The sequence below is a fragment of the Mustela erminea genome, chromosome 19 (genome assembly GCF_009829155.1).
Source record: "Mustela erminea isolate mMusErm1 chromosome 19, mMusErm1.Pri, whole genome shotgun sequence".
Lineage (NCBI taxonomy): Eukaryota > Metazoa > Chordata > Mammalia > Carnivora > Mustelidae > Mustela > Mustela erminea.
In genome coordinates, this window is record NC_045632.1 from 5,610,127 (window position 1) to 5,631,719 (window position 21,593).

General features: G+C 52.1%; 2 protein-coding genes across 6 annotated transcripts in view; one reads left to right on the forward strand and one right to left on the reverse strand.

The window, feature by feature from the left end:
* The first annotated feature begins 5,169 nt into the window (after positions 1-5,169).
* Positions 5,170-12,847, forward strand: SIGLEC11 (sialic acid binding Ig like lectin 11). 2 transcript variants are annotated; one of them, XM_032326040.1, is made up of 9 exons: positions 5,170-5,305; positions 5,391-5,762; positions 5,956-6,240; positions 6,416-6,463; positions 9,132-9,389; positions 9,472-9,756; positions 10,000-10,096; positions 10,336-10,417; positions 11,954-12,847. In XM_032326040.1, exons 1-9 carry the CDS (start codon positions 5,269-5,271, stop codon positions 12,143-12,145), a joined length of 1,656 nt encoding a protein of 551 aa, XP_032181931.1. In that variant the 5' UTR covers positions 5,170-5,268; the 3' UTR covers positions 12,146-12,847. The 2 variants fall into 2 exon arrangements, with proteins under 2 accessions (XP_032181931.1, XP_032181932.1); XM_032326041.1 differs by lacking the exon at positions 10,336-10,417 and having other exon boundaries at positions 5,171-5,305; positions 11,954-12,090.
* Positions 12,848-17,804: 4,957 nt separating this feature from the next.
* The window catches only part of VRK3 (VRK serine/threonine kinase 3), a 33,553-nt gene continuing 29,764 nt past the window's right edge, over positions 17,805-21,593 (reverse strand). For 3 of the 4 annotated variants that reach the window (XM_032324556.1, XM_032324558.1, XM_032324559.1), the window contains exon 15: positions 19,172-19,521. The gene's annotated coding sequence lies outside the window, so the exon portion shown is untranslated. Of the gene's footprint in view, positions 18,244-19,171; positions 19,522-21,593 lie in introns of those variants that run through there. The other variant, XM_032324557.1, reaches the window with a different exon arrangement.

Sequence of the window (21,593 nt, forward strand, 5' to 3'; positions counted from 1 at the left end):
ACAGAAATGCAGCTCAAAGCAGAGTCCGAGAGAGAAGATGCCACACGGCTGGCTTTGAAGATGGAGGTGGGGGCCACGAGGCACGGAATGCAGTTCTACAAGCTGGAAAAGGCCAGGAGATGGATATTCTCCCGAAGCCTCTCGAGGGCCAGGGGGGTTAAACTTAAAGTCATGGCTAACACAAGACACATGTATTTACTTACAGTTCTAGAGTCCAAGAGTGAGTCTCACGATGCTGAAGTTAAGGTATTGGTAGGGTTGGTTCCTTCTAGAGGTTCTGGGGAGAATCTGTCCCTAGCTTCCAAGGTTCCTGGTGGCCGCCAGCATTCCTGGACTGACTATCTCTACAATCTTTCTTCTGCTGTCACATACCCTCCTGTCTATTCTGCTGTCAGATCTCCCTCTGCCTTCTTCTTACAAATTTGGGATCACCTTTGGGTTCCCCGTGGATGATCTTTCCATCCCAGGATCTTTTAGGTCCTGGTACCTGCAGAGTCCCCTTTGCCTTGCAAACTTGCATATTCCCAGCCTCTGGGGATTAGGATGTGGATGTCTTTGGGGGCCACCATTCTCTTAAATACACAGCCTTCTTGAATCTCCGCCTGGGATCTGGTATTTTCTCTGATTCTGTCTGTGAGAGGGGAGAGAAAGAAACACTCTCTCACCCCACCCCTTCGCCACCCGCTTCATCTCTCCCCAGGGCAAAGTCACATCCAGTAGTCCCCAGAAATCTGGCCTCTGTGCCTGTTCTGAGCCAGGCCTCAGCCCCCAGGAACCACAGCCGACAGTGGGAGGAGTCTCGGGAAGCCACGCGCTGACCCCACCTGCAGGGCCCTAGCTGATGATGTATTGGAGCTCAACTGGTGAATTCACTTTCATGCCCTGACCCCACCTGGGGCAGCTCCAGGATTCCAGAGTTCAAGGGCTGTGAGGGGCTCAGGATTTGGCTCCCCCCCGGTCCAGCTTGGCCTGACAGGCATTTTCAGGTGCAGAGGGACCCCTTCCAAGACTGGAAGAAATGCATCTCGTGTGCAGGACGAGCCAGAAGCTGGCGGCAGTCATGACTAGGCTTCCCTAATGAGTGAGCAGGCTCTGTGGGACCACTCTATATTTTCACTTTTAGAAGCACAATTTTCCTGCTTTTAGACACTTTAATGAGGCTCCCTTTGCCCCGGAATTAATGACCCAAATCCCTAATATGGTTCCCAAGATATACATGGTCTCTCTCAATATTAGCTTCTGAGGTTGGTTTCAAATACCCCAGCATGGGACGCCTGGGTGGCTTAGTCATTGAGCATCTGCCTTTGACTCAGGTCATGATCCCAGAGTCCTGAGATGGAGCCCCCTGTCAGGCTCCCTGCTCAGCAGGGAGTCTGCTTCTCCCTCTCCCTCTGCCCCTCCTCCCTGCTCTTTCGCTCTCTCTCAAATAAATAAATAAATAATCTTTTTTTAAAAAAGTGCCCAATATCAAAGAGTGTGACAATTACACACATAGGCATCCTCACCCTCTATGGACACACGAATACAAAATACACTCACAGACACAGACTCTTGAGTCCCCAGAGGCTCTCCACCCTCCTGTTTCAGGAAGGGTGGCCTCCTCTGTATCTAGGCAACCAGACCCAGTTGTCAGGCCAAGGAGACCCAGAGGCAATGAGGTCTCCTGAAGAAGAGAACGAATTAGGGCTTCTTTCTTCCTGAGGACACTGCCTGGCATTGGGTGACTCCTCGGTCCTCGGTGCCCACAACGTGTCAGTGCTATGTGGTCCTGGGTCCCTGGAATCCTACTGGTGACTTACCCCCCGCCCTTTGCTCTTTCTGGTCATCTACTAGAAAAGCAAGGAAGCACTTACTTGATTTGAAAGAAGGGAAGTTGGAGGAGCCCATCTTGCAATTCTGCAGAAATAAAAAAACTGACTCAAACCAAGAAAAGGCGGAGTGACTGAACTGGAGACAGAGGTCCCCGTGTCCCCAATCCACAGAGCCGCTCCCCACCCCGGGGGGCCTCTTCAGGGCTGCTGTCCACAGGGCCCAGATAAGGTTGTGGACCATACAGCAGCAATGGCAACCAGAGGGATGGGCAGGGGACACAATGACCTTGGATTCACACGCCACGGGTTGAATGCTGTGCCAGTGTCTCTCTGGTACTTCCTGAGACCATTTAGTTAAAAGTGACAAGTCCCCTCATGTTTGAGGGACAAGTGGTTGATGAATTAGGTGAGGAACCGGTTCCAGATGCAAAGGAACTGAAGCTTTCTCTATGCGGTTTTGGATTAGGGCTTGTCCCATTTGTGAACTCAGCAATCTGCCTGGTCACCCACCCACTTCCCGGCCGGGACGAGTGAGGCGCTGGGTCTCGCTAGGAGCAGAGCACCGCGGGGCCACCAGGGGACTCGCCGAGCAGCCCTCTGCGGACACGCAGATCCAGGATGCCAGGCGCCGCCTCCCGCTGGCTTCCCGACCCGACCATGGAGCGGGTAGACAGTCTGTTCTAGGGTGTGGCGTGGGCGGAGTACACCACCCTGAGGTTCGAAGATTCACTAGAAGGACCTGAAGAACAATTCCTGTTGTTTGAGGCCGCCTAGCCTGTGCTGCTTTGCTAGGGCAGCCCCCAGGAAACTGCTATAGGGACAGTCACACAGATGTGGAACTCCCCCTGCATGGCTGCCTTAAGTTGTTCCCATTCTAATCCCTCCAGGGATCAGACTGATCCAGTGCCTACCTGCTGTGGCCCAAGGCCCCCAGGTAAACCAGACCACTCTTGCCAGGCAGGACTTTCCAAGGGCTCAGGGGCTCCCCCTGCCCCCGCTTCCGGCAAGAGCCCAGGCAAAGGCCAGGCTGGTCTTCAGGCTGATTCTTCGCTGCACGCATAGCTAGGAAGCTAAGGTTGCACAGAAGCAGAGGGGCCCTGGATAGGCCTCCTTGATTCCCCTGTTGTCCCAGCTCTTCAAGAGACGCTTATGGACCCCGCCCCTGGGAAGTGGTGACCAAGCGCCCTGACCTCCTCCGGGCAGGTCTGAGCCTGGAAGCTTCTCACCAGAGCCTGCTAGGTAATTTGTGGGGACCTGGGGAGAATGAAAGTGTAGGGCCCCTCTGACAAAAACCAGGAAAAAGCCTTTTAGTTTCTTCCAGGGATTGTCTCTTGACCTGTGGCTTGGTTTGGTTTTGTCTTTACACTTAAAAAAAAAAAAAAAAGGTAGTAAAAAACACATAAGATAAAATTAACCACTTTATTTATTTTTAAAGATTTTATTTGTTTGGGAGAGAGAGAACAAGCCAGGAGACAGACAGAGGGAGAGGGACGGAAGGAGAGGGAGAAACAGGCTCCCTGAGCAGGGAGCCCTGACCTGGGGCTCAATCCCAGGACCCTGAGATCATGACTTGAACCAAAGGCAGATGCTTAACCGACTGAGCCATCCAGGCACCCCTAAAATTTACCATTTATAATTTTTTTAAAGGATTATATTTATGTATTTGACAGAGACACAGCGAGAAAGGGAACACAAGCAGAGTGAGTGGGAGAGGGAGATGTAGACTCCCTCCTGAGCAGGAAGTCTGACCTGGGGCTCCATCCTAGGACTCTGGGATCATGACCGGAGCCTGCGCTTAACCAACTGAGCCACCCAGGCGCCCCTGTAGGCGGCAGTTTTAATAAGCAAAGGGAACTTTTGTTGGAGCTTGTCTTGGGCTGCGGCAAGACGGGTGGGCCGTGCACCTGTCCTTCCAAATCTTGAAGTTTGTATACGGGGAGGCCTTAACTGGGTTCAGTCACCTGCACGGTACAGGTGTGCTCAAGGCTGTGTGTCCTCGGAGCAGCCTCTGGGAGCAGGAAAGGTGTGACCCTCAGGCTTGACTGGGCGGGGGTGGGCAGTGTAGACATTTACAGGCGTGTGGGGCTCCCACCTCTCAGCAAAGCTCAGACCCTCTCTGTGCCCAGGTGGGGCTTGGGGGTGGGAGTGGGGCTGAGAACCTGCCCTGGGGGTGAGAGGTGGGGGAGGGGGAGGGTGGGAGAAGAGTGTGATCCAAGGTTCCAGTTTCCCCCTCCGGAGCTCCTCATCCCATGAGACTTCACTTACAAAACACAAATTCAAATCTAGCGGCCCTTGGGTGGCTCAGTCAGTCAAGTGTCCAATTCTTTTTTTTTTTTTTTTTAAAGATTTTATTTATTTATTTGACAGAGAGAGATCACAAGCAGGCAGAGAGGCAGGCAGAGAGAGAGGAGGAAGCAGGCTCCCTGCTGAGCAGAGAGCCCGATGCGGGGCTCGATCCCAGGACCCTGGGATCATGACCCGAGCAGAAGGCAGCGGCTCAACCCACTGAGCCACCCAGGTGCCCCTCTTTATTTTTTTTTTTAAAGATTTTATTTATTTATTTGACAAAGAGAGATCACAAGTTAGGCAGAGAGGCAGGCAGAGAGAGACTGGAGGAAGCAGGCTCCCTGCTGAGCAGAGAGCCCGATGCGGGACTCGATCCCAGGACCCCAAGATCATGACCTGAGCCGAAGGCAGTGGCTTATCCCACTGAGCCACCCAGGCGCCCTCAAGTATCCAAATTCTTGATCTCAGCTCAGGTCTTGACCGCAGAGTTGTAAGTTCGAGCCCCAGGTCCTTAAAAAAAAAAAAAGATCCTTAAAAAAGAAATAAAATTATTAAGGCTTTCAAGGTGGTGACCCCAAGTGTGAGGCCCTTCTGAGTGCAGGGACTGTGGGTCCCTGCCGGCTTCTCACTGTGGAGTTGGGAGCGTGGGTGGGCTGCAGACACGGCCCCAAGGCTTGTGGGGAAACTGGGTGCTCTTGGGGAACCAGAGGGCATTGGGTGTTGGGGGGCATGAGGCATGGTGCCTGCGGACAGGAGTCAGGTGGGTCCTGTTCTCCCCTTTGTCCCCAGCCCTTGCAGGGAGTAGATGGTGCCTGGTGAATGAATGAATGAATGAATGAATGATTCCTTCCCCCGGCACCTCACCTGGAGCCCTTCCTCACCCATTCCCCCTGAAAACCCCACTGCCAGGGCCGCCCTCCCCCGAGCCCCATGCCAGGCTCCTTCCCTCTGTAGGCAAGCCCTGGGTCCTTTCTGCCTCTACTTGTTCATCTGGGAAAGGAGAAGTTGGAAGAAGGGATTTGTCAGGACTTCACAGTTCCCTTCCTGAGGTTCCTCTTCGGTTGACGGTCACTACCCTCTTCTTCCCCCAAGAACCTTCCTGTCGGAGCTTCCTTCTGGAACAGACAGGCACGTCCAGAAGCCAGACGGACTGAGGACAGCCCCTGGGACCATGGAGATGCTGTTGCTGCTGCCCCTGCTGTGGGCCGGTGAGTGGGCTGAGGGCCAGGGGTCCCCAGGAGCAGGGGGCGGTGCTGGTCCTGACACGGCTGCTGAGCCTTGGTGTCCCTGCAGGGTCCCTGCAGGGGGATCCGGGGTATGAGCTCCGGGTGCAGGGCGCAGTGACGGTGCAGGACGGTCTGTGCGTCCACGTGCCCTGCTCCTTCTCCTACCCTGGGCTCCGCGCGAACAACGCTACACATGTTTACGGCTCCTGGTACCGGTTAAAGGATAATCCTAGAGCGGCAGTTCCCATGGCCACAAAGAGCCCAGTCAGAGGGACGAAGAGGAAAGGTCTCCACCTTTCCGGAGACCCTGGAGCGGGCGACTGCTCCCTGAGCATCACGGACGCGCAGAGGCGACACAGTGGAAACTATTACTTTCACCTGTACAGAGGTCTCATGAGACACCGTTTCAGAAGTAACAGGCTCACTGTGCATGTGACAGGTAGGGAAGGTCCCCAAGAGCCAATTACGGGGCGAGGGGTGTGTCCTCAAGGGCAGCAGCAGAGCCCCAGCTGCTCATCTTTAATGGGGAGAAGGTAGCACGGTCAGGTCAGGGTTGGGGTGAACCTGACCTGTTTCAGAGGCATACATGGGAGTCCCCTCTGGGGTCCAGACTCTCCTTCTCTCCTCTCTAGCGCTAACACAGACCCCGGATATCCAGGTCAAGGAGCCCCTGGAGTCCGGCCGCCCCAGCTACCTGACATGCTCTGTGCCGGGGGCCTGTGATGGGGCGACGCCCTTCACCATCTCCTGGATGGGGGCTGCCCTCAGAACCCCGGGACTGGACTTGGAGGCCTCTAACTCCTCGGAGATCCTGCTCACCCCCCACCCACAGGACCACGGCACCAACCTCACCTGTCGGGTGACCTTCCCCAGGGCTGGCGTGAGCACCCAAAGCACCATTACGCTCAATGTCTCCTGTGCGTGCAGGGCCTGGACTTGGGTACCTGCGGGGTGGATCGGGGAGGCTCAGAGGGGCTGCAGGGAGGACACAGGGCTTGTCTGTGTCAGTTCCCATTCCTGTTTCTCCTGGGGATGGATGGCAGGGGAAGGGCCAGTTCCAACCCCGTTCGTCACTGTGTCTCTCTGTTCCAGATGCCCCACAGAACCTGAGCATCACCATCTCCCGAGGAAACTGCACAGGTGGGTCGGGAGGAGGGCCCCCTCCCTAAGGCTGGATGGGAGCACATCCCCCCAGCCGAGTAGAGCCTGGAGCTCGAAGCCAACCTGGGAGGGCCAGGTCCACACACAGGGAGAGCAGAGCTGGGAGGCACCCCCTCCAGGATCTTTGATTACTATTCATTATATGCAAAACCTTTTTGTCAAATACAGGCAAGTTACAAAGAATCACCATCCAATGAACACCTTGGTACTCACCACCCGGGTTAAGGTGCCTGGGGCGCCTGACTGGCTCAGTCCATGGTGCCTGCAAGTCTTGATCTTAGGGTCATGAGTATGAGTCCCGCACTGGGCGCAGAGCCTAAGAAAAAAAGAACAGCAACCCCACCTTTGGAACCCCCTAAAATGTTCCTTCCTAATTTCGGCCCTTTCCATCTGGCCTCAGAGAGAGCCACTACACTGGACACTGTGTCACCATCCTTTCTCTAGATTTTACTTTATTTTTGATGAAGGTATAATTGATGAATAACTTGCATCTATTTAAATCGTACAAGTTGAGACTTCACAGATGTAGATTTGATATACGTTTACACCGCCAAAGGAGGCACACGATCCAGTTAATTAACACGTCCATGTACCTTCTGTTTTCTTGTAATTTTCCTAAACACGTGTCTGGCTTCTTCCACTCAGGACGACATGATCAAGGTTCATCCCTGCCGTAGCGCGGGTCAGAGGTTCACTCCTCGTTAGGCTGAGTATTATTCTGTTGTATGGAGAGACCACCGTCCGGCCGTCCGGCTGTCCGCGGATGGACATTTGGGTTATTTCCACTTCGGGGCTCCTGTCAACAGGGCAGCTCTGAAAATTTCCATACAGGGATCTGCTTGACTCTCTGCTTCCACGTCTTTGGGATCTACTCCTGGGAGTGGATTTGCTGGGTCATAGCCCCTTTGATTATTCTGATGGGACGTCACCCCGTGTTCTTGACATTGCTCCATGTTGCTGGTGGCTGTAATTTTTGCCTCTCTTTGTCTGTAGGTATCACGTCAGTTTCACATCCCACTCTTTCTTTTTTTCCTTTAAGATTTTTATTTATTTGACAGAGAGAGGGAGAGAGATTACAAGTAGGCAGGCAGAGAGAGAGGGGGAAGCGGGCTCCCACGGAGCAGGGAGCCTGATGCGGGACTCAATCCCAGGACCCTGGGATCATGATCTGAGCTGAAGGCAGAGGCTTTAACCCACTGATCCACCCAGGCACCCCTCACATTCCACTCTTGATGGGCGCTGGAGCTGTTCACAGGTTTTAGTTTCCATAATAATGCTGCTTCGGATATTTCCCTTGTGAATAGAGGAGCATTTCTCTGGGCTGTACCCCACAAGCTGTCGAGCACCTGATTTCTCAGCGATCTTGTGACAATGCAGATGTGACTCAGGAGGCTCGAGGGACCTCTGGTTCTGCATTTCTACCCAGCTCCTGGAGGGTGCCAGTGCTCTGAGGAACAGGACTATACATTTTATGTCCAGAAGCCAAACCGTGGGGCCTCAGGGAAGTATATTTTCAATGCTCCTAGATAAGGCTGCCTTGAATAGCTCTGGAAGGCCACATGAGAAACTGGCAATCATCATTGCCTTTGAGGAGCAGGATTTGTTGCCTGCCTCCCTTGTGAACAGAGGAGCATTTCTCTGGGCTGTACCCCACAATCTGGGGAGTCCGCATGGAAGGGAGACTTCGTTCTGAACTCCCCTTCCTCCTTTGTGAATTTTAGAACACACAGTGTGGTTGCCCTACTCCTGAGACAAGGGGGGAAGGTGGGAGAAGGAGGCGAAGAGGTAGAGGTCACGTCCTGAAGAGCCTTGAGGGGTCTGGTACTTGAATTTTGGATACTTGTGAGCGAGGGGTGTTCAGCAGTTCAGGATAGAGAGGGGGAAGTACAGTTAAGGGCACTTGCCTTGGGGTGCCTGGGTGGCTCAGTGGGTTAAGCGTCTGCCTTCGGCTCAGGTCATGATCCGGGGGGTCCTGGGATCAAGCCCCGCATTGGGCTCCCTGCTCAGCAGAGTCTGCTTTTCCCTCTCCTGTTCCCCCTGCCTCTGGTCTCTGTCAACAAATAAACAAATCTTTGAAAAAAATAAAAAAGAGCCCTCGCCTCGAAGCGGTCAGTGTCCATCAATGGATGGATAAGCACAAGGCGGTCTGTCCATGCGATGAACTTGATTCTGCATGAACAGGAGCAAGGCCCTGGCAGGCGCCACAAGGCTGGAGAACCTTGGAAATGTCATGCCCTGCAAAACTAGCCAGACTCAAGAGCCCCTGTGGCATGTGATTCTACTTAGGCCATGTTCAGAAGAGACAGATCCACAGGGACAGAAAGTTAGGTTAGGGGTTGTCAGGGGCTGGAGGTTAGGGAGATTAGTAAGGGGGGAGGCAGCTGGGGGGGTGCAGGGGGCAGTTTTGGGGGGTGATGAAAACATTCTAAAATTGATTGTGGTGAGGGTTACCCCACGACTCTCTGTAAGTGGCGTGTGAATGGAATTGTCTGATACATAAATCATATCACCGTAACGCTGCTTGCAAGACTACGTGTAGAGATCCCTTCCCAACTTAGGAGAAATGGAGGAGGGAGAAAAGGACCAGGGCTTTGAAGCCTCTGGCCTGGACTGAGTGCAAGTGTGCTCTCTCCCTCTCTGGCCCCAGAACTGAAGTACCCAGGGAAGGGCTCAGCTCTTCCAGTCCTGGAAGGGGAGACTCTGCTCCTGGTCTGTGCTGCTGACAGCAACCCTCCCGCCACCCTGAGCTGGGTCCAGGGGAGCCGGACTCTGGGCCCCTCCTGGCGCTGGGAGCAGGGGCTCCTGGAGCTGCCCCGAGTGGAGCTGGGCGACGAGAGCAAATTCACCTGCCAAGCTCAGAACCCGCTGGGCTCCCGGCAGGTCTCCCTGCATCTCTCTGTGGTCTGTGAGTGTGGGGACCCCTGGGGGCAGGCTGCCCGGGGCCTGGGGAGCAGCGGCACCGCTGACCCTTCCTCTTTCTCCCGCAGATCCCCCGCGGCTGCTCAGCCCCTCCTGCTCCTGGGAGGGCGAGGGGCTGCACTGTAACTGCTCCTCCCGAGCCCAGCCGGCCCCCACCCTGCGCTGGCGGCTGGGGGAGGAGCTGCTGGAGGGGAACCACAGCAACGCCTCCTGGACTGTCATCTCCAGCTCTGCAGGGCCCTGGGCCAACAGCTCCCTGAGGCTCAGTGGGCCACTGGGCTCCGGCCTCAGACTCAGCTGCGAGGCCCGGAATGCACATGGGAAACAGAGTGCCGCTGTCCTGCTGCTCCCAGGTCCAGGAGCTGTGGGGGGGAGGGCGGGGGGGGCAGAGGTGTAGGAGGAGGGAGTCTGGAACCTAGAAAAGACAGTCTGGGGGTGGGGCTGGGCCAAAAGGGAGTGGGTGAGGGAGAGGAAGGGTGGGGGGCAGAGTCCTGGTGTTCCGCTAGTTGGGGACCAAAGAAGGTGAGAGCCCGAGGAGGGGGCACCAGAGTCCTGGGGCTTGGGGGTGACTCACTGGCAGCCCCACTCACCTGCAGGGAAGCCAGAGCTTGAGGGAGGATTCGTTCTGGGGGCCATCGCGGGTGCCGGTGTTGCTGGCCTGCTCAGTCTCTGTCCCTGCCTCATCTTCTTCATGTGAGTGTTGCCTCTGGGAGAAAGGGCGAGGGCATGGGGCGGAAGGGGTGTGAGTCCTGGGGTCCCAGGCAGCCCCAGCTGGAGGAGCCCAGATGGTGCCGAGGCTGTGAGAACTGGGGATCCCGGCCATGCCCATTCTCACAGGTGGACAGGCTCTGTACGTCCCCTCCTGTCAGCCTCTTCAGTGGGCATGGCAGTGAGTCAGCAGGGCTGCTGACGGGTCCTGGCCTCCCCTTCAGGGTGAAGATCTGCAGGAAACAGGCTTCCTGGCCTGCGGCTGGTGGGACGGATGCCACCCACATGCTGGGTTCTCTCTCCTGGGTGAGTGATGAACCCTCCGTCTGTCAGGATGCTATCTGGGCACCACCCCAGGATGGTCACGGCCACACCCCTCTAGACGACTCAGATGGTCATCATGCCTCAAACAGGCTGTTGTTCCCTGGTCCCCGTGGACTCAATCTCCCAGGCCAGCAACCTGGGAGTCACTCTCCCCTCTGCTTTCTGACTCACCTTGCAGAGCCAAAGACCACCAGCATCTGTCTGTCTTCCTGTGTTCACTTGGACCCTCCCTATCCCCATCTCCTCATCTCTCCCTGGACCCCAGGCCTGTCTTCCCCTCCTTCCTCTCTCTCCTCCCCGACACAGGATGCCAGGGGGTCTCCCCAAAATAACTACAAAATTCAGGGGTCCCCAAACCACTCTCAGCTTCAACAGCTCACCATAAGTCCTCCCAGAACTCACGAGGACCTGTTATACTCGTGGCTAGTTTATTTCAGGGAAGAGAATAGATCACAGCAGCTGAGGGGAGGGCCCCTGGACTCTGCCACGGGGACTTCTGTAAAAGAACCTTCCAGGTGTCTCTCCCCACGGAGTCCCATAGACAGTGCTGATTTTTCGCAGCACTGGTGTGTGATGAGAGGCAGGGGGGTGAGGTGTGGGCAGGGGGGCGGTAATGCCACCAGGGAAGCTCACCCTTGCCTTGTGTCCTGGGTTTCTACTGGGGGTCAGTCACGTGAGTATGGAGCACCTGTAGACTGACCTTTGTTACGTGGTCTCCAGCCCCTCTAGATGTCAAGCTGATACTGTGTGGCCCGAGGTCCCAGGTGAACGGAGATGTTCTCATCAGACAGGGCCTTCCACTGGCTTAGAGCTTCCCTCCCAGGGGCTGGGGCAAAGGGTCAACCCTTTCTTCGGACACACTGGGCCTTTTACCACACAACGTCCTTTGCTTTTAGGGTTCATGGTATAATTTTGTAATTGTGTTTGCCTGAACTTCTGAAATACTGGGTGGTCCCTGAGGGCAGTTCAGCTCTGAACAAATCCGTGTCTTCTCACACCACCCACCCTAATCCTGAGCATCCTATCACAATTTACTATTAGATAGTTGTCTAATTGACTACTACTAGAATGTCAGCTATCCCCACTGTGAGCTAGCTGGTGTAACGGACGATGTCTGCCCTGTTCCCCCACCAAAGAGCCAGGGAGGGCCTGGCAGGGCAGACACTGGGACCAGAGAGACCTGGGTGTTAGTCTTGGCCCTACCAATAACTCAGCGTGTGATTTGGGGGATATTTACTTAGCTTCACTTTCTCCACCTGATAAATGGCGATAACCTTGTCTCCTTAATGGCTTAAGGAATTAAACCATTAAGGAATGAGGGATCTGGGAGCTTGGTAACTGATTACTGACGGCCAGGCATTACTATTCTCAAATATTTATTGAATGAATGAATGTGGGCGCAGCCAATGTTTGTGGAACGAATGGATGAAAGACTAAGTGCTCAGTTTCCAGGTTTGCTTGTGGATCCTCCTTGCCGTCTGCCAGCTCCCGTTATCCTAACTGGGCACCTCCATTCAGGGTTACCAGCCAGAGTATCCGGGAAGCATCCCCTTAGCCTGCCCGCCCCCAGTCGTGGCCCCGCCCACCTTGGAGGAGGAGTCCGAGCTCCATTACGCCTCCCTCACCTTCCACGGGCTGAGGCCTTGGAAGCCTCGGGACCCGGAGGGCTCTAGCACCACCGAGTATTCAGAGATCAAGATCTGCAAGTGACACATCGGGGGGACAACTCCTGAGAGAAGAGTCTTCCATGGAAACAGGTTGCCAACTAGTGAGTGGGAAGCCCCCTGCTGTGGTTATGGGCAGAACGGGCTCAAAATTAAGCCCTGGCGCCAATTACCAGCCTGAGCTCGAGCAAGTCACTTTACTTCCCAGTCGCCCCCTCTGTAAAGTGGATGCAAGAAACCGAACTCATAGGGTTGCTGTGGGGGCGGTGAGGGTGGCAATGAATATGACGGGTCCAACAAGGGGGCAAGGGCAGAGAGCACCTTGGCGGAGCTCTTGCCCCTTCCCAGGGCAGCCCGCCTGGTGTAAGGGTCCGCTCTGAACCGGGACCACTCTGCAGGGATGTTCTAGCTCCAGAGCTTCCCCCCCTCCCCCACCAACCCCGGGGCGCTTCCTCAGGAACACTCTGAGCTTGCCTCCTGGGAACCCAACTTGTGTATTTTCACCACAGAGAAAATAATTCGCGGATTTTCTGAAATAAACGACAGGTTATCTAAATTATATACCTCTTCCTTCATATGTCCCGGAGGTTTTGGTTCTCACCAGTGTCTTCTTTTTGAATTGGCTTGTAAAATTCCTTGCAGTTTTGGTCTATGTTCCATTAACATTGCAATATTGTGTTGATCTTAGGGGCGCCTGGGTGGCTCAGTGGGTTAAAGCTGCTACCTTCAGCTCAGGTCATGACCCCACGGTCGTGGGATCGAGCCCCGCATCGGGCTCTCTGCTCAGCAGGGAGCCTGCTTCCCTTCCTCTCTCTCTGCCTACTTGTGATCTCTGTCCAATAAATAAAATCTTTAAAAAATATATTGTGTTGATCTTAAAATAAAAACTGCCAGTTCCTTTACCAGCAAAAATGGATTTACTGGGGGAATAAAAGAGTGCTGTGAACCAAAAAAGCCCAAACAAACCAAAAAAACAAAAAACCTTCTCCGGAAACTGCAGGCAAGTCTGAAGAACAAAGCAGGAGCACGCATTTATGGAGAAAAAGGGCAGGGAGGGCTCTTATAAACTAAAAGTCCATTGGAGTAAACTGGGAGTTGGAAGTATACTGACTTCTTATTGGCTGAGCTGTTGGGGGGCGGGGTGGGAATAAGGAAAGCCTGTCTTCCCGCCCTCTGGCAGAGTGGAACACATTCCCGTGCAAGGTCAAGTATATTCAAGGTTAGGTCTGTCTCTTCTTGTAGGGTCTGCAGTTGACTCTGCTTATAGGGCATCAGAGCTCTCCCTTCTGAAATCACCCACGAATGTCCATTTACCTTTTTTTATCCTGTTGTGTCTATTAATGAGAAAACATGCTCAACCTTAGCACCATTGATGAGGGAGCAGGAGGCTGGCTGAGGATGAAGCAGGGGCTGGTGCCTTGCACCCCCTCTCCACCCACTCCCCTTGGTAATATGTGTGACATTTCACAGGCACCCCTGATTGCCCTAAAAGAAGAGCAAATGGTTATCTTGCAGAGATCACAGTCCTGCAAGGCAGGAGTCTCTCTTGGTTTACAAATGTCCTTGAGATTTACAACAAAGAAGTTGCCTTATCAATAGCCCAATTTCCAAAGACACATAACTCAGTTCCTCAAGCCCTAACGTCACCCTCCCCTCCATAAAAAACCAAAGGAGACGGAGGTAGAAGGAAAAGTAAATAAAGTTAAATTTCTTTTAAAACCTAAATCTCACTAACAAGGACGTTTGATAGCAGGAATGTAACATTCCACCAGGAGACTCCCAATTGTCTTTATGTTAGTGCCTCATTAGAGAGAAAGTGGCCTTGGCTTGATAGTAACCAGGCCTTCAATATCCTGACAGTCTTCTTTACCCCAATAGCCCTTCTGAACAACCCTTTGTCCTCACCTACCCAACTCCTGTGTATATAACCAGCCACTCCTTACATGCCCGGGGCAGCAGCTCTTCCTGCCCACGGGTCCTGTCCCCGTGCTTTAATAAACCACCATTTTGCACCAAAGATGTCTTAAGAATTCTTTCTTTAGTCATCAGCTCCGAACCTCACCCCACCGAACCTGACTTAGGTTCTGGGACTTCATCATCATGATCCAGTACAGTGTCGGGGGACACCTGGCTAGGTCAGTCAGTGGAGGGAGTGACTTTTGAGCTCAGGTTCGTGGGTTCGAGTCCCACACGGAGTGCAGAGATTACTGAAAAATAAAAGTCTTTAAACAAAATTTCGATGTGTCAAATTCCATCCTTCATGGCGCAATTTGCTTTGCCCTTCTTCAGGATTATGCGGCATCTCCGGCTCAATGAGTTTTAAAAATAGCGTCTACCCACAAAATAGGAGCAGTGCTCTCATTTCTTATTCCCATTTTCAACACCCTACAGGATGATGCCAGTTGTTCCTTGCTGGTATTTAGTTCATGTAAAAGAATAAAATTCTTTAGGGATTAAAATCGTTTTGTAGGGGTGCCTGGGTGGCTCAGTGGATTAAGAGTCTGCCTTCGGCTCAGGTCATGATCTGAGGGTCCCAGAATCGTGCCCCGCATCGGACTCTCTGCTCAGCGGTGAGTCTGCTTCCTCTTCTCTCCCTCTCTGCCTGCCTCTCTGCCTACTTGTGATCTCTGTCTGTCAAATAAATAAATAAATTCTTAAAACACACACACACACACAAAAGAATAGCCTTGACAGGGGCACCTGGGTGGCTCAGTCAATTAAGAGTCTGTCTTCTGTTCAGGTCATGATGACAAGGTCCTGGGTTGGAGGCCCTCCTCCCAGCTCTCTGCTCAGCAGGGAGTCCGCTTCTCCCTCTCCCTCTGTGCTCACTTGACCTCTCTCGCTCTCTCTCAAATAAATAAAATCTTAAAAAAAAGAATCACCTTGACATGTAAAGAGATACATTTTTCATAGATTTTAAAAAACACATTCAAGAAGTTTTTTTTTTTTTTAAGATTTATTTACTTATTTAAGAGAGAGAGGGAGAGAGAATCTCAAGAAGACTCCATGCTGAGTGCAGAGCCCATGGTGGGACTATTCTCACCACTGTGAGATCACAACCTGAACTGAACCCAAGAGTTGGACTCTTAGTTGACTGCCCCACTTGGGTGTCCCAAGAAGTTAGTGTAAATACAGAGCACACTACAGAAAACACTGTTTTCTGTTCTTTCAATTTGCATAATTCTGCTGCTAAACAGATATTGGAAATCATAAGGAAAAATAAAAATTAAATAGGCTTCCCAACATGGATTATTTTTTTTTTAAGATTTTATTTATTTATTTGACAGAGAGAGATCACAAGTAGACAGAGAGGCAGGCAGAGAGAGAGAGAGGGAAGCAGGCTCCCTGCTGAGCAGAGAGCCCGAGGTGGGCCTCGATCCCAGGACCCTGAGGTCATGACCCAAGCCGAAGGCAGCGGCTTAACCCACTGAGCCACCCAGGCACCCTTTATTTGTTTTTTAAAGGCTTTATTTCTTTAATTTTTTAATTAAAAAAAGATTTTATTTATTTATTTGACAGAGAAAGGCACAGCGAGAGAGGGAACACAAGCAGGGGAGCAGCAGAGTGAGAGGGAGAAGCAGGCCACCCGCCAAGCAGAGAACCCGATGTGGGGCTCGATCTGAGGACCCTCGGATCATGACCTGAGCTGAAGGCAGACCATTAATGACTGAGCCACCCAGGCACCCCTATTTTTATTTTTTATTATGTTCAATTAATTAACATACAGTACATTAGCTTTTTATTTTTATTTTTTATTATTATTTTTTAGTATTTTTATTTATTTATTTGACAGAGAGAGAGATCACAAGTAGGCAGAGAGGCAGGCGGGGAAGGGGGGAAAGCAGGCTCCCCACCAAGCAGAGAGCCCAATGTGGGGCTCGATCCCAGGACCCTGAGACCATGACCTGAGCAGAAGGCAGAGGCTTTAACCCACTGAGCCAGCCAGGTGCCCCTATTTTTATTAAAAAAAAAAAAAAAAGATTTTAAGTAATCTCTACACCCAGCATGGGACTTGAACTCACAACCCTGAGATCAAAAGTCACATGCTTGGGGTGCCTGGATGGCTCAGTCGTTAACCATCTGCCTTCAGCTCAGATTGTGCTCCCCCCGGGGTCCTGGGATAGAGCCCTGCATCGGGCTCCCTGCTTAGCGGGAAGCCTGCTTCTCCCTCTCCCACACTTCCTGCTTGTATGCCCTCTCTCACTGTCTCTCTGTCAAATAAATAAATAAAATCTTTAAAAAAAAAAAGTCACATGCTCTACCAACTGAGCCAGCCGGCGTCCACATGGCTTACTTTAAAAAATCAAGAATTTGGGCAGGTTTTTTTTCAGAATGAAAATGTAATTTCAGCACTTCAACCAAACTGAGGATTTTCCCAATGTTATTTGTTCGAGAGAGCCACTGGGGAGATTTTGAGAGAGAACTGAAAAATACTGCGCAGTAACAAGTGGCAACAATCCTTTGATCCCACAGTTGTAACAGCATAAAGGGTAAGTCAGAAACCAATTTCCTGACACTTTAGTGTCGGTAGAAGAGCCAACAGGCTGTTTGAGCCGCGTTGAAAGGCAGGGCAGCCAATGCCTCCCACACGTTGTTCCCAGAGCATGCCGGCTCTGAAAAAATACTGTCTACTACATCTTCCATCAACAGCCATTATCATTTGTATTTGTAGTGTCTCCCATCAAAAGCAGTGAAATTCTGTCAACTTCCAGCACAGCGTGAAAAATAAGACAACAGTAGTCCCAACATGGAGTTGCTTATGCTAAGCTCCAGTTTCCCTAACCCGGGCGTGCAGTTTCAGCTCACCCAGACGCGGAATCTGAACTGAGCTGTGCCGGAATCGCCCGATTGGCGCTAGTCAAGTACTCTGCCCAACAGACCCCTGAGGGAAGGCGACCTTGCAACGAGCAACCTGTTTTGGGCCTCCTACAACTTACTGCCCTCTTCTGCCCTTTAGAAGTCTTTCACTTCGGCCGTTCCCTGGAGTGCCTTTCCCTTGGCTCCATTGGTTGTTTCCGGATTCATGAATCACTAATAAGAGCCAACAAGATCTTTAAAATTTGCTCGGTGGAGTTTTGTTTTTTAATCTCAGTAAGGGAGTCTCTGTGAACATTTGCTATTGTTTCTGGGGTCTCATCTGGGAGGGATTCTACTTGTACTAGTCTTGGAATCAAGCTTTGATCACAAGAAAAATACTTTGTAAGTCAAGGGAAATGGGTTAGTCCTTCCCAGCTGCCTCCTGGGACCCCTCTTGGAGACGCACTACATACCTGCATTTACAGAAGGTATCCTGTAGTAAAAATTAATTTTTAATTTAACTCATTTAAAAAAAATTTTTATTTATTTGTTTGACAGAGATCACAAGTAGGCAGAGAGGCAGACAGAGGGAGAGGGGGAAGCAGGCTCCCTGGTGAGCAGAGAGCCCGAGGCAGGGCTCAATCCCAGGACCCTGGGATCACGACCTGAGCTGAAGACAGAGGCTCTAACCCATTGAGACACCCAGGCACCCCTTTATTTTTTAAAAGATTTTATTTATTTATTTATTTGAGAGAGAGAGAGAGAGAGAGAGAGAGAGAAGGAGCAGAGGGAGAGGGCGAAACAGAGGCCCTGCTCAGCAGGGACCTCAGTGTGGCGTTCGATCCCTAGCCTCCAGGACCATGACCTGAGCTGAAGGCAGATGCCCAACTGACTGAGCCACCCAGGTGCCCTGTAGTAAAAATTACTGAACAACAACAACAACAACAACAAAAACAAAGCAAAACAAAAAACCCACCACCAGCCCCTGCACCATAAATATCTAATCAACTCTGGGCCAGAGTTTCACTTGGAGGTAGAGGCGAGGTGTAGAAGACAAAGAATGGGCACCAAAATCTCCCCATAGGCCCTCCCTTCCTCCAGCCATGGCCACTGCCCAGGCCTCATGCTCCCTGGGGGCAGCTGTGCCTGCCTCCTCCACCGTCGCTCTATCTAGACTCTCTGTCAAGGTGCCTCCCCTCCCCTTGGTCTCCATCACAGCACCGCGCCTTTCCTCCAGGATGTGGAGCACAGCCCTAAGCTGTCGTCTCACTTGATGGCTTCTCCTTCCACTTGATTGGAGGGTCCGTAAACTCAAGGACCTCAGTGTGTCTTGTTCATCAGGATCCTCTGAGAAGCATGATGAGTGTCAAGATATGGCTGCTGAATATGTTTCATAAAAGGATAAATGTATGGAGGAGGAAGGTACATGGATGGGAGAATGAGCAGATGGGTGAAAAGGAAGAAAGGTGGGTGGGAGAGTGGATGATGGAAAAGTATAGGAAGGTTAGATGGATAGATGGAAGAATGACTGGGTGAGTAAATAGATGGACGGGTGAATGGAAGGATGGATGGATGGAAAAAAAGATGGATGGAAAGATGGGTGGGTGGGTGGATGGATGATGGATGGATGGATGGATGGATGGGTAGATGGATGGATGGATGGATGGGTAGATGACTAGATAAATGGATGGGTGGATAGTTCATTTGTATAAATGTAAGAATGGATGGCTGGGGGGTGCCTGGGTGGCTCAGTGGGTTAAGCCTCTGCCTTCAGCTCTGGGGTCCTGGGATCGAGTCCTGAATCAGGCTCTCTGCTTGGTGGGGAGCCTGCTTTCCCTCCGACCTGCCTACCTCTCTGCCTACTTGTGATCTCTGTCAAATAAATAAATAAAATCTTAAAAAAAAAAGATTGGATGGCTGGAAAAATGGACGGATGGAAGCATGGGTGGGTGGATGGATGGACGATGGATTGATGGATAGATGGATGGATGAGTAAATGGATGGGTAGATGGGTGGATGGATGGATGGACGGAAAGATGGGTGGGTGGGTGGATGGATGGGTAGATGGCTGGATAAATGGATGTGTGGGATGGGTAGTTGGTTGGATGAATGTAAGAATGGATGGCTGGAAAAATGGGTGGTTGCCTGGAAGGACGGGTATCTACATGAAACTTTGGATAGAGGGATGAAAGTTTGAAGGGATAGATAGATGGAGAAAAAGAGAAGGTAAACTTTTCCAAAGAGAAATCCTTTTTCAGACACTCAATTCTCCATCTCCAGTGCAACAATTTATTACTGAAGCATAGAGGTGCTAAGAGTAGTGGGAAGGGTCTCACCCCCTATCATGAGTTTAGGGGTCTTCTCTGCCTCCAACCCCAGTGGCTGGTGGGAGATGATGGCTGAAAGGACAGGACAGTCAAGTGCAGGAGTTCACATTATCTGGAGCCTAACTGCTGGGTTCCCTGATGCTAGGCAAGACTGAGTCACAGTGTTGCTTAAAGTAGCAGTAGGCGTGCACATTCAAGGGATCCTTCTAGAAGCGTATCTGATACTACAGCAGGCCTTGAGTCACATTTCTTGTTTTTGTTTTTGTTTTTTTCTATTTCAAACCTTGAGCCAAAAGTTCTGGAAGACAACAAAAATGGCTGTTAGTGTCCTAGTCATTCAAGGAGCACCCATGAAGTCCCTCCTGTGTGACAGGTGCTTTATAGAGACTGGCGATACTCCCATGAACAAGAACCTTTGCTGGGGTGATGATGCGGAAGCAGGGGTAGAGATGCTTATTTGAACACATGTTTCCTTCCAGAAGGGGATGGGGCTGTGTGGAAAACAGGTGACATGATGAGAGGGGGTGGGGAGGTACTTCCCTGGGGTAGTCAGGGAAGGCTCGGGTCTGAGAGTCAATAATGAGAAAGAGCCAGTCATTCAAAGATGAAGGGGGAAATGGGAATGGTAAGTGCAAAGGTCCTGAGGTGGGATCAAGCTTGGCCTGGTTTAGAATCTGAGGGGTGGACAGTGTGGCTGGTCCAGAGTGGGGACTGAGGAGGGCGAGGGGAGTGGGGGAGGTCAGCCTCACAGGCCAAGGCAAGGAGCTGCCATAAAGCTGAGATGGGATTGAACTTTCAGTTACTCTGAAGTCACCAGGCTTTTTGAATGGCACCTCCTCACTCAGTTCCTAACTGTAGCACAAACCTGCTCCTCAAGGGACTTACTCAGTTTCAGACCCCAAACTGCAATGATCCTCAAAGGGGCTGTTAGGTTTTTGTTTTGTTTTGTTTTAAGATTCTATTTGTTAGAGAGAGAGAGAGCGCACTCACTCGTGCCCAAGTAGGGGGAGGGGCAGAGGGACAAGCACACACCTCACTTCGTAGGAAGCTTGATACAGGGCTCCATCCCAGGACCCGGGGATCACAACCTGAGACCAAGGCAGGTACTTAACTGATGGAGCTACCAGGCGCCCCTACATAAAATCTTTAAAAATAAAATAAAATTTCCATTGTACTGGGGGGACAGGAAGGCACTGCAGGACCGGCCAGCGACAATACAAGGATGGGTATATATGGGTGTCATCTCTGCGCATCTGGTCAGAGAGCGGAAGGCGAGATTGCAGACACAAGCCAGAGGAGACTATGACAAGTGACTGTGCCTCTGGGAGATCCCGGGAGGAGGAGGGAGGCAGAGACCTGGAGGAGATGGACTAGGGAGGCTGGCCACCGCCTGGAGGGACAGGGTGAGTGGGGGAGAGGTGTGGGGCAGGGTGTGGGGTGTGGGGCTCCCTGACAGCTGTCTGCTGAGCTGGAGATACAGGCAGCAGGCGAGGCGTGTGGGTGGACAGGGTCACACCTTCACTTTCAGTCTCTGTAGTGGCAGCCGGCTACGTGTCTCCGGGCATTGAGTGGTGTCCCAGCCACCACCTACTCGATGCCAGCAGCACCCTTTCCCCACTCGTGACAACACCAAGGGTCTTCAGACACCCCCCTCCCCAGGGCAACATGGCCTCTCTCTGAGAACCCCTGACTGAGACAGACACGGAGCTCTGATTCCAGCCTGCCATGAAGACAGAAATCACAACGCCGTGGACAGCAGAGGGCACCGGGGAAGCTTCCCTTCAGAACATGTCCATGCAGCCTTGCCAGAAGTAACTTGCTAGTGAACTCGGCTATGTCGTTTGACCTCCCCCAATTTCTGTACACCCTCCCAGGGGCTAACGGGAGTGCAGACGGGTACACGGCTCCAACAGAGAGCAATCCAGTGCTCGCTTTCCAGGTAAGAACCCCCTCCACAGACACATGAGTGAGGCCCATGCACTCAGGTGTTCAAGCTTGTAGAACAAACATGCGGGAAACCAAGCCAATGCCCAGCCGCTGGTCATGAGGAGTCGCCTTCCAACCCACATGGGAATACGGTGCAACAAGGTTGTGGACTTTCTGTGTGGACAGGGAAGAGCCAGGTGTGGTGGGGGCACAGAGCCAGCGAGGTTTGCCATGGGGGCGGGGGACGGGGGTTTGAGAGCCAACCCAAAGGAAAGTAGAGGCTACAGGGGGCTGGTGGGATGGACAGACAGACAGACAGAGGGATGAAGAAAGATGGAGAGAGCGATGGCATCTTGATACTCTCTTCCAGGCCCTGAATCTGGTCATGCCTAGAGCTTCCCTCTTAGAAGTTTCTTGTTACAAGAGCCAATGAATCCCCCTTTT